At 47.0% G+C, this 12,278-nt stretch overlaps 1 protein-coding gene and 1 long non-coding RNA gene across 12 annotated transcripts in view; one reads left to right on the top strand and one right to left on the bottom strand.

The window, feature by feature from the left end:
• Positions 1 to 12,278, bottom strand: part of ITPR1 (inositol 1,4,5-trisphosphate receptor type 1) — a 319,204-nt gene that overhangs the window by 48,519 nt on the left and 258,407 nt on the right. For all 11 annotated transcript variants that reach the window (XM_072785304.1, XM_072785307.1, XM_072785308.1 and 8 more), the window contains 3 exons: positions 10,290 to 10,412; positions 9,210 to 9,314; positions 6,228 to 6,420 (listed from right to left, as the gene is read on the bottom strand). In XM_072785304.1, the coding sequence (XP_072641405.1) occupies positions 6,228 to 6,420; positions 9,210 to 9,314; positions 10,290 to 10,412 (421 nt within the window). The remainder of the gene's footprint in view (positions 1 to 6,227; positions 6,421 to 9,209; positions 9,315 to 10,289; positions 10,413 to 12,278) is intronic.
• On the top strand, positions 7,297 to 10,408 carry LOC140609921 (uncharacterized). The gene is made up of 2 exons (XR_012011653.1): positions 7,297 to 7,398; positions 8,038 to 10,408. It is a non-coding gene; the product is annotated as an uncharacterized lncRNA (long non-coding RNA).

Genomic DNA, 12,278 nt, shown 5'->3' on the forward strand with positions numbered 1-12,278 from the left:
AACGACATCAGATTGGTTTATTTCTGTTTGGAGTACTTACTGGAACAGAAGATGTATTTGGGGACAAGGGAGAGAAGAAAAGGAGAAAAGCTGGAACATCTAAAACCCTGCATGCCCCAGTCAACACTACCAATTATGGAATTTGGGGTTGTCCAGAGTTCATGCACTGAATCCTCAGTTCCTCCAGGGCTCTGAGACCAGAGATGCCCACAGAGGCCTAAGAACTTAATCAGCCTTTTAGAAATGTGGGGCTCCAGTTGGAGGGACACATGGCATTCAGAATTGGCCCAGCAGGGCCCCGGAGCAGGGAGCTACCATTTCCAATCCTCCTTTGCTCAAAATCCTCCACTAATTCATCAGTGCCTATAAGCCAGACAATGATCCTTTTCCTGACATTGAACCATTTTCCATTTTCCTAAGTTTGATGATCATGCCTGGGGCAGGGGAACTAGGGGAGGGAGTTGCTGACTGGGTAGTCAGCAGTAGAGTTCCATTCCCAAAGGCTAAAGTACAGAAGAGATGTGGTACCAAAGCCATCACTAAGGGGTGAGAGACACTTATTCTGTAGTTGCCTAGAGGCGATACCATGCTGGCCGGGCATGTTCAGTGTCAGAACAACAAGCCTCTGGCCATGCCATGCATGATGATGCTTCCTTTTCCCCTGAATTCTTCTCCAGTGGTGACTTGGACTTAGGATGATGCTCAAAAATAGATGTGGTAGCAATAATTTCAGTCTCCATGCTAGAAGCAGAGTTTCCAAAAGATATCTCATTCAACATTATCTCCCTCCAAAGAAGTATGGAGTATGGGAGAGTGGGTCTCTATAGTGTGTTTGTCTTTCCCAATGAAGTCATCATTTAACTTTAGGACAGCAGCCAATGACACATTCAATGGCTCTATAATGATGCCTAGAGCAGCAGCCAAATCTTTGAAAGCTTCTCTCCAAAATAAAGATATGCCACAATTAAACAGAGCCCTGGGTAATTTAATAATTGCTCATTTCATGTTTGCAGTTGGAACCAGGAAATGTTTCCAAAGAGTAGAGTTTTAGAGCTACAAGCACCATCTAATTTAAAATCTCTTGTTTTATAAATGAGGGAAACTGAGGCCCAGCAGGGGGTGGAAGCTGTGGAGGAGATCTCATCACCTGGGTCAGTGATCCTCTGGGATCAGACAAGGATAAAGGTAAGTGGCTCATATCACCAATCAGTAGAGGAGCTGACCAGGATTCAGTCAACCTCCAGTAACAATTAACTTTTTTTTTTTTAAAGTTAATTGCCAAGACAAATTTAAGATGAGAAATCAAGTGCTCTGGAGACAATAGCTACTGGTGTTTCTTTTGGGACTGAAGCCCATTTCTGATCTGGATATGGAAGCTCCAGAAGAGATAGGTGGCAAGAGTGGCAAAGGGTTGATAATGATTGAAGCTGAGTGGTAGGTAAATGGGAATTTATAATACCTTCTCCACATTAGTGTAAGTATAAAAGGCTCATATGAGGTGAGAAAAAAAAAAAAAACAGGCAATGGGAAAGCTCAATAATGGTCTATGGAAGCCAAAATTCTCTTCAAGGAGGTTCTCAATATCGTATGTAAGAGTAGCTACTGTAGAATGCTTTCATATAATTGTGATAAATGGCCGTCAAGTATGGCATACAGTCGCAAATAAATCATTTATAAAGCTAAAACACTTACATTGTGGTGTCATTCTGAATATGATGGACAAATATTCAGTCCTTTAAATCAACTGAGTATCTATCCAGGTGCAAAAAAAATACTTAAAGACCAACCTTGACGTGTCTTCTATTTCCCATGTCCCCGTCTAACTCTCCACACTCTTCTCCCATATCCCTTGCCCAAATAGGCCCCCTTTACATCCCAGCCTCGGGGTGGCTCCCTGAACACATGCTGCACCTCCAGCCTCTGTGCACTGTCCCCATGGCCATTTAAATTTATGTCCACGAAGACTTTGATGCTCTCCTCTTTGAGGAATGCAGCTCAGATCCTTTCTCCTGTGTGGGCTGGACTTAGCACTGCTTCTAGGAGAATACAGAAGCGATGGCGTGCTGACACTTGGTCCTAAAAGGCCCTGCATCTTCCTCCTTGCACGTGCATACTCGCCCTCTCTTCAGTCATCTACTATGAGGAATCCACCCTCCATGCTGTGTGGAACTCAAGCAGCTCTATGGAGAGGTTCATGTGGAGAAGAAGTGAATCCTCCTACCAGCAGCCCCGTGAGTGAGCAGAGAAGTGGATCCTCAGGGTCTACTCAGCCTTCAGGTGAGGCGGCCCTAGCTGCCAACTTGACAGCAGCCTCATGAAAAACCCTGAGTCAGAAACACCCAGCTAAGGCACTCCCAAACTCCAGGCCTTGAGAAACTGTGAGGACATAAATATTTACTGTTTGAAGCCACTAAGTTTTGAGGTCATTTGTTATACAGCAAGATAATGCAACTTACATACCCTGCATGGTGGGAAAATAGTAATTCCGCCCCCCCCCCCCCCCCCCGCCCAACCACCACCACCACTAAGACATCCACATCCTAATTTTCGGAATCAATGAATATGTTACCTTTTGTAGGCAAAGGGACTTCACAGATGTGATACAGTTAAGGATCTGGAAATGGGGAAGTTATCTTGAATTGCCCAGCAGGCCCAACATAATCACAAACACCCTTAAAAGTGAAAGAAGGGTGTGGGACAGTCAGAGGCAGAGTCATGCAGCGTGAGAAAGGCTCTCCTGGTCACGGCTGGCTTTGCAGATGGAGGAAGAAGCTCAGAGCCAATGAATGCAGGAAGCCCCTAGAAGCTAGACAACAAAGCTAGAGCCTCTAGAAGGTATCCTGCTGACGCCCTGACTGTAGCCCAGTGAGAGCCTTTGTATAGTTCTGGCCTCTGGAGCTCTGAGGTAGTAGATGTACGTTGCCCTAAGCCTTCCAAGTCTGCGGTAACTTGTTAGAGTAGCAGTGGGAAATAATACACCTTCCCTGTCCCCTAACTCTTAGGCCTGTGTTTATCCAAATCCTATCTATCCTTCCAGATGTTGCTCAGATCCCACCTTTCCTCAGAAGCCTGCCTTTCCCACATTTCCACAATGTGTCACTGCTTGATTACGGCCCTGCTCCTTGTCAGTTGCCTCAATTACAACCACTTAAAAATATGTCTGTGTTGTCGGCCCCCATCAGATGGTAGGTTCACACAGGATGGAATCATAGCTTCCAGATGTTGAATCCCCCACTGTACTATTTGTAGCATGTCTTCTACTATTAGGGGTACAAGTTGGCTGGATTGATATACTGGCTACATCACAGCCAGAAGATAGGGTGCCATGACCCCAGGGAGGCAGGTCAGCCTAATGAACTACACCAGGGCATCGCTTGGTAACCCTCTTTCCTAGCCTCTGTGTCTGTTCTTCTGAGGGAACTGGGCCTTGCCGGGGGACCTGGACTCTGTGTATATAAAAAACAGAATAGAGCTGGGGAGCTCTATTTGGACGGGTGTGATAACCATGAGGGAAAATCCCAAGCAGGAAAATGTCAGCATATGCAACTCTGCCTCAATTTCCTCTTTCACTATATTCCCGTTTTCTTGGCCCAGAGTTTTCACTTCACTGGGGCTGGGAAATTGAGGACAAGGGGTCAGGGAGGCACAGGTGAGGGAGGATGTGAGTGCATGGAGGGGGTGTGCATGTGTGCATGTGTATGTGTTTGTATTTTTTTTAATGTGCATGTTCTGTGAGGCGCAGGGAAGGAAGGGGGCTTCAGGAGAGCAGAGGAACTGAGTATCTTAGCACCTGCAGAAGCAATCACTAAGTGACATCACTCTCAGACTTGACTTTCTATCTGAGGCCTGGCTACAGAGGCACCAAAGTGCAGGTGATTCTAAGATGCTTTCAGGAAAGGGGAAGGCACTTTCATGAATAAAGCAGAGCTTTTCCCCCCTGCACATTTATTAGAAGAGAAATAAGCTACTTAGAGGGGAAAACATATTTCATTTTAATTGCACTTCTAATGAGTACATTTCTCCTCCCATATGCATATCATGTTTAATTCAGTTACTGTTTTCAATTTCTCTCTTACCAGCAGATAGCTTTGAAGCCAATTAAAATCTTTCAGTTGACAACTATAGCTGCGTTTACGCTTTACTGAAACGAAAACTGTTTCTGAAACAAAGGTGGACTAAATAAGCGAAGGTATTAGCTGCAATGCAACACAAATCTTGGAATGATGACATGGCTACTCCACAATCCACCCATCTTAATCCCCCACTTTCCAGGTAAGGAAGGGTCTGGGAACAGTGAAGTCATCTGCTCAGGGTCACACAGTCAGTGGGTGGCAGAGGTGGAATGGGAGTGAGATCCCCCCATTTCTTGGGGCTGAGGTCTTCCCATTGTGCCTGGCTGAAGACAGCGCCTCAGTAAGAGAGACGATAAGCTATCTCACCTCACCAGAAGAGGAGAAACTCCCTCTGTCAGTTCGTAAGCCTGTTGGGGGGCCTATACAACGTTTATATATTTTTTTAATAGGCTCTCAGAATTGTGAGAATGAATATATATCTGAGCGGTCTTAGTAGACCCATACACTGACAAGAGTGAAGTCACAGTTTTAGTAACTATGGTGGAGGTCTGGATACGTGAATTCAGGGTTAACCCTTGAAGCTGGAATCACAGACAAGCCCAGCAAACGTAACAGCTGAAAATATGAGTACAAACTGAATGGGGTCTATGTCTACCTTATTTTGGTATATTTTTTATTTATCTGTTCACCCAAGCATTGTACTATGCAGCTGTTCCAGGCTACTCACAACACTTGAGCTAGAGGAGCCTGCATGGAGTCCTCAGTAGGCCACAGGACACCCTGGTATCAGCTAGAAGCACACCCCAAATCTTCCAGGATCCCTATCACGGAGGACATGCAGCTGTTCTGCTAAAGGCCTCCTGGCCCCTCTGTCGGACACCTGGCTAGGTGAGGAACGGGTTTTGGCCCCAGAAACATTTTCTTTTTCTTGTCACAATTTTAGTTTTAAGTAATTTGTATGGTCAACATGGTGCCTGAACTCACGACTCTGAGATCATGACTCATATGCTGTACCTGCTCAGGCAGCCAGCCACCCCCCCCCCCGCCCCGAAACAACTAATATAATATTTTTATTTTTTTTACATCTAATGTTTTAAAGCGCTGGATGATGAGGTAGCCCTCAGAGATGAGCAAGAATGTTGTGGGGTGGGGGGTGGGGTGGTGAGCACAGGGCCCTGGCCAATGTGCATGCACAACCCACTTTGCCATGAGCCAAACCTAGGGGTGCAGGGAGGTAGGGGAAAAAAAGTGGTGACGTGGAAGAAGCATGCAGTGAAGAAGGCTGGTCCGTTCTGCCTCGGGGTTGGTGGGAGGCAGCGAGAGCACAGAAGCTCCCAGAAAGGGATCTCCAGCACAGCTTCCCCTCCCGCAGCCCTGCCCTGCAAAGAGAGCCCAAAAGATCACCACTGTAGCTGGAATCCAGGGTTTCAAAGAAAAAACCTGGCTCCCGACTTACAGACAGAAATAAAGCATGCTCCTAAGTTGGTCACAACAGTTGGTGTGGCATGTACTGTCAGTACTGAAGGATCTCATTAAAATCCTAATGAAAACCAGGAGCTGAGAAGTCTTCTGGGACAGCCCTATAAAAGCGTTATAGACGAGTAATTTCAACCCGACGGCCAGGCATCGCAATGGGACTCGCTGGTGAACAACGATGTGTCTTACATGGCAAATGATTCCACTGCCTATAAAATGATACTAGAGTCTAAAACCCGAGCTACCCTATATATAAAAGGGAGACCAGTGTCTTCAGAGCAGGTGAGCTAGTAAATGAGCAGTCAAGCTGGCTCAATTTCCTGCTCAAGTGCACCAACCTGTGAGCCTGGCTTTTTCTCTCTTCCTTTTATTTTCTACATCAAGATAGCAAAAAAAGGACGTCCCAGGAGTCTTCTCTAGGGCTCTGCAATCCAATCCAAAGCCATGGGGCATGAAGACAGGCTTTCCTGGGGAGGTGCCTCCCTGAGGCTAGAGCCCGCTTACCAGCTACAAAGGTGTCTAGGTCTTCCCTTCCCAGCGCTCAGAGGCAGAAAGTACCATCCATCCATTAGACTGGCTCTGCTCCTGCTTGGAGACTCGCCCTCCGCCGTGGCACCCACCCTTGGGAGACCCCGGGGCGGTGGGCCCTGCAGCGCTGTGGGCGCATCGCTGACCTACCTCTCAGTTTCTTCTGCCAGTTCATTTCATTGAAGAGGTCCTCGGACCGCAGGAAGAAGTCATTGATCTTGCTGCCTTGCTCATCCCTCTCAGTAGTGTAGTATATTCGCAGCTTCGACTCCTTGGTTAGGAACTCACATATGCTGGGCACAGGAAACACAATCTGTTCCATGGTTCGGTCTAACCTGACAATCTAGGGTGAGAAAATGAAGGAGCTGAAGCAGCCATTTCCAAAACTCTCTCACTAAGGATCTCTGCTAAGGTCATAGGCTCAGCATTCATGGGTGACTGTAATACAAACTTGTTCTTGAGTCTTCTCAGATCTTCTAACCCCCAGACTGGGCTATGTCTCTTAGATTTATTTAAAAACAAAACAAAACAGTTTGGGCAAGTCTCTAAGAGTTGGTTGTTTTGTTTTTTTAGCCTGAGATCCATTGTTTTCACTGTGACTAACTTTTGTCTTGAACGATTTACACTGTGTTTTGTGCACATATCCAGATGAGGCTCTTGACTAGGGCTGTCTGACAGAACTTTCCATAATGACAGACTGGCCCTACATCTGAGCAATTGCCCCACGTGGCTAGTGCAAGTGACCCATGGAATATTTAATTTTAATTTAAAAGCCACACATGGCTTATGACCACCATACTGGATGGTGCAGCAGCGGCCTGTGGTACAAACATCACCTAAACTTTTCTAATAGCAGAACTCATTGTTGTTGTTTTTTCCTATATAGGAATTTTAAAAAGAGGCCTTTGGTTTATCTATTGCATTGTCCTCCTCTTGTCACAGCATCTAAAACGTACAGTGCATGAACTAGTATGGCTGTTTAACACTGGTGTAGTGTCCAGTGCTCTTTGAAGCAGTGCTGTGGGGCCCCAGAGTGGACACCTCACAGGTTTTCTCTGTGCCCTTCTAGAGTGGCTCAATCTCCGGAGAGGAGGCAGTCTGGGCAGCACTGTTCAAGTTCTAGGACACTGTACTTAGTCACCACCCTGGGGGTTAGGGATTTCAAAAGAGGTATGGGTTGTAGTACAACAGGGTCATGACCTCTCTCTATTCTTCCTCCCCAGAGTCTGGAGAAGTCAGGTGAGGCCCAGGGCCTACGCCCTCTACAAGAAGATCTGGTTCTCATTCTTTCAACGGTTTGTTCCCTGAAACAGCAAGAAAGGTGACTCAGGTCAAGTTGTAGTGGGAAGCTATCTCAGATGTGTGACAGGTTCCCCTAGCCCTAGCCCTAGCCCTATAAGTTCTGGGAGACATCGTCTTTAGACCAGTGGTTCCCCAATCTAGCTGGACATCAGGTTGCAGGAAGCTTTACTGTCATACTGATTCAGTCCTTCCGTGAACCTCATTTAACTGGAATTATGGTATGGCGGGTTGGAAACTGGAACCTGCACATGAACCAGCTCCCCCTAGGTGACACTGCTGTACAGACAGGCCCAGGGACCCATTCCACAGTCTCCTGCTATTAAGAGCCTGCCTGCTTTGCACAGCCAGGTGGGTCCTGGATCTCCCTAAGCTGAAAGAACATGATGTGAGAAGTGTTTCTGAAATCCAGGGGGAAAGGAGGCTTCCGGGCAAGAACGGAGTCCCAGACTCCCGGGTTACCCAGCCTAACTTCCGAAAGCGAAGAGACTCTATAGGAAGCCCCAGGGAGTAACTGGGTATTCCCTGGCTTTGCACAGGTAACTCCTTCAGGAGAGTGGAAGAAATGGGCAGCTAGCTAAAGGCAGGATTTGAGAGCTAGAGACACCAGGCCTGGCCATTTCTCTCTGTCATTTAATATCTGCCCACATCTACTTTTCAGGAGACTCACAACTGGGAGTCAGGAGAACACATTCCACTCCTTCCCCACCTTTAAAAGGCTGAGTGACCTTGTTCACACAATTCTTAACCTGATCAAGCTTCAGTCTTCTCTCCAGTGAGTGAAGAGCTCTGACATCCTATATTGCAAACACCTAAAGTTTGTCTTTTAAGAGCCCCGTAAAACAGAGCTGGCCTTACCATCAAGCTTCTCATCATTAACAATATATCAGGGGTATTTGCCCACATGCACTGTCATGGTCAACTCATCAGTTAAATGATGCATTTTATTAGGACAGCCCAGACGCCTGAGTTATCAGGTAAGAATATATTCTTAAAGTCTCCAGTCTCCATCCTGAACAATTCATGCGGCCCAAAGGAGTCTGTTAGCCCTTCAAAATCTTTGTTCCAACACTGATACTGAGTTTGTGTACTCTGTCCTTAGCTAAACAAAGCACGCCATCCTTCACTGCCTAGAGCCTGGAGACAGAAGTCCGTGTTCAACACAGGTAACAAAATGCACTCAAAGGCTCTGGGGTCAGCCAGCGCTGGATTACATACGATTCCAGCTCTGCCGCTGAGAGCCGGGAAAATGACACAACCTCTCTGAGACTTATTTCAGCATTTCGCCATTCGCTAAATGGGAGATGGCCCTATTAGGCTACAGAGGATCAATAAGTTATGTTCTGTGTATGTGTGTTTAATGCAGATCCGATTGCACCACTCCTCTATGTATGCTTTCTCTTCCACACGGCTCTTCTAGTAAATGCAGACTTCTTGCAAGGATGGTGGACAGGATTCTGCAGGATCCAGGGGGGCTGCCCATGTGGCTCACTGAGTTTCAGCTCCTCACCCTCACCTAGCGCCTCCTTCCTCAGGGCCTCCACTTGTCATTCCCCAGGTCTGCAAAGCTCTTCCCTCTAGGCTCTGCCTGTTTCATTCTGAATCTTCCTAAAGTCTGTGCTTGGACATCATTCCTTAGAACACGCTTTTCTGACTGCCACAGTCTCCAGCAGGTCCCTCTGCTGGACTTTCCTATAATACCTTCTACTTATCCTCACAGCCTCGTCAGCATTCATGACCAACAACTGTTGCTCACACGGATGACTGTATGTCAGCCCCAGGACAGCGCAGAGCCCACTGCAGGCCCTCACCCTGAGCTCCCACTGCTTTTACCTCTATCTGGGCCGTGTGCTTGGCATAAAATTCCAGAGCTTCATCTCCATCCACTTGGCCACCAGGTTTCAACATGGTCTGAAGTTCTTTGTTATGCCGAGCCAACTAGAACACACATACGGAAAACAGGGGAGTCACTGTCTCATCGCAGCAGGCACACATGCGCTATTTTCCAAGCTGGGGTATAGAGAAAGCATCATAACGAGCGGCAGGCAGAGGAGCAGGGGTGGCCAGAGGCTTGCTGCATCCCGTCAAGGTGTGCTTGGCACAGTGGCTATGAGGGACATGGGGTTTTCTGTACAGCCACATGGAGTCTCCACTCAGAATGTTCTGAAACCCTCTCAGTGGCCAGCCACAGGTAATGGAAGAGATGAGGGGCAGGAGCCTGTTTTCTATTCTTCTGCCAGCATGCTGTATGTAGCAGGGCAGGCCAACCTCCTGGCTCGTACCATGGGTGCTTTATCCCTCATTCCTGCAACCGAACAAGGTGAAAGGGACAGGAAACACAAGCCTGGCGCAGAGGTACAAGCTGCCCACACATGTCAGCAAGCTCAAGGCTCATCAGACTCCAGAAAAAGAAAGTATCTTCAAAAGCCCAGCCACTTGGGAAGAGAGTTATGAAACAGCATTTTGGTGCCAGGGTGGGATACTCCCCTCCCCCCAAAAGCAAACAAAAAGAAGTCATAACGACAAGTTCGTTCCCAAAGATTTCTAAGTGTGATAGGCAAGGCGGCCGAGGTTTCTTTAAGAGACTCATCAATATTTATGAAAAGCCTAAGACGCCTTTCAACCTTCTCCAAACACAGCCATAAACCACCAAAGTGTCAAGGCTCAGCGTGGAGGCTTTTAAGAAACGTGGGGATTTCCAGGGCCATGACCCTTCCGTGGGAAAACAGGAGTCCTGGAACTCGGTACACTGCATCGGATTGCCACTAGGACCTGTGAGCCACATTATCACGAATACAAACAGCCCTAAGTTAAAACCTTAAAGGAAAAGCAAGTCGAAGCACACGTTCACCTTGGAACTCTGGCACTGAAGGCCAGTGCCAACTGGCTCTGGGACCTAGAGAGAGGTCATACCTGATGAGCTAATATGTAGATATTGTGCCCCACATTCCTGGGGGAGGCAGCTCCGTCCTCACCGTTCTCTCCATCCTCAAATTCCACTTCACCTTGCATGTAGGCTTTCTTGATCACTTCCACCTGTGAAGAATGGTCAAACGAATAAAGCTCCTGTTTCAAGGAAGTCCCACAAAGGACTGGCATCTATAGTCTCCCCTTCTGGGGCAGACAGTGTTCAGGAAGCTCAGCATTCTTTCCTATCAGGTTTGGATCCAGCCTTAGAATCCTTCTCAATACTGCCACGGGCAGTCACTACCAATCACCTTCCCCCAAAGCGAGAAATGGAATGCATTTGCTGTAGCTGGACCAAGAGCTCTTCTATAGCCGACCAAGGGGATAATGGTTATCAACATCCCTTGAAACAATAAAATATGACACAAATGTAGACTAGAAGCCAGACCTTTCCTATCTATGCATTTCCTCTTGCCTTCTTCTCCCCAACCCCCAACCTTTGCCATCTCAGGAAAACCTAGTAAGAAATCCACTAGCCTTGAGGAATAGCTGGTCAGACTATTATCTCTGATTTCACATTCTTCCCTATCCACATTCCTCTGTCCCTACTCCATGTAAAAATAAAGTCACTAACAAATAACATCTACTGGGGTTGTTCCATGTGCCAAGTACTGTGTTTAGAATTTCAACATTTTTGGGGGGAAATTTAATGTTCCTCAGCATTTTATGAAGTGTCAAAGATTCCCATTTATTTTGGATGAGGAAACAGACTCAGAGAAGTGAAGAGGCACTCCTAAAATCACATGGCTAGTGAGCTGAGATTTGATCTTGAATCCGCTACCGAGGACCCATACGTGCTGCTTGTTTCATGCTGCGAGCACACCTCCTAGTGCATTTCTGTAGCAGTCTCATTGTTCCCACCTACCTGAGTGCCCTACTCACAGTGCCCGGGAGCTGGATCTGCTGCTCCTCTCTCAATACTTCCCCAGTGCCCAGCACATTGCCTTGGACAAAGTAGGGCCAGCCAATATTTATCACATGAACAAATCATTTAAGATTTAATCATTCAAAGAATAAGAACAAAAATGCCTTTAACCCCTAAGTTGAAGTGGAAATTAATCACTTTCTTTGATGATTCAGAAGGCATCTCAGCCTCCTGCATTGCCAGAAGGCCATTCTCTATTTTTCATTATCTCAGAGCAAGCATGCGGAGGGTCACACATTTCTATACTCACATCAGGTCAGGCCCTGAAATAATTTTAGAGAAAAGACCCTTGAGAGGCTCGCTCTCTGAGCTGGATTTCCTGTTAGTTCTAATACCAAAATGAATAGACATGTTGCACGGGATGTGGGGGCAAGAATATAGATGTGCGCACACATGCATGTGCATGCACATATATGCAGGTGTGTCCTAGACATTAGAGTTTCTCTTCTATGTGGATTCTTAGAACCGTATTTGTTCCAGGAAGCCTTTGACTCTTCCTGTGAGCTGGGAATGATGTTCTCCAACCACAAGGGGGCCACCCAGAAGCCTGTGGCACCACAGCCCTGGGTGTTCACATTACCCACCCACCCCCCCCCCACCAAGATGGGGGCATGTTGTTGGTCCATGAGAGTTGGAATGAGGTCTCTGTGAAGTCATTCTGTCTCTACTCATGAGGGATGCCTTGAGCGCCCCCACCAACCCCTCAGTTACATAAGCTATTATATAAACTCAGAGATGGTGTCCATCTCAGGCTGAGAACTCATTCCTGACCTCAGAGATCAAAGAGCTGGGCTCACTGTTAACTTTATTTCAAGGGATACATGAAGGGACTTTAGCCCAGCCCCCAGTGCACACAGGTCACCAGGCGACAGAAAAGTTTTAGTGTTCTCATTTACTTCTGTCAGTTACAGTTTGTGTGGGAAAAAGTCCAAACAGAGTTCTGTCCTCAGCTCATTTCACTGTCTCCGAGAGCTGCCAGGTTGCAGCACTAACCCTCACCCTGGAAATCA

Source organism: Canis lupus, chromosome 19, assembly GCF_048164855.1.
Source record: "Canis lupus baileyi chromosome 19, mCanLup2.hap1, whole genome shotgun sequence".
Lineage (NCBI taxonomy): Eukaryota > Metazoa > Chordata > Mammalia > Carnivora > Canidae > Canis > Canis lupus.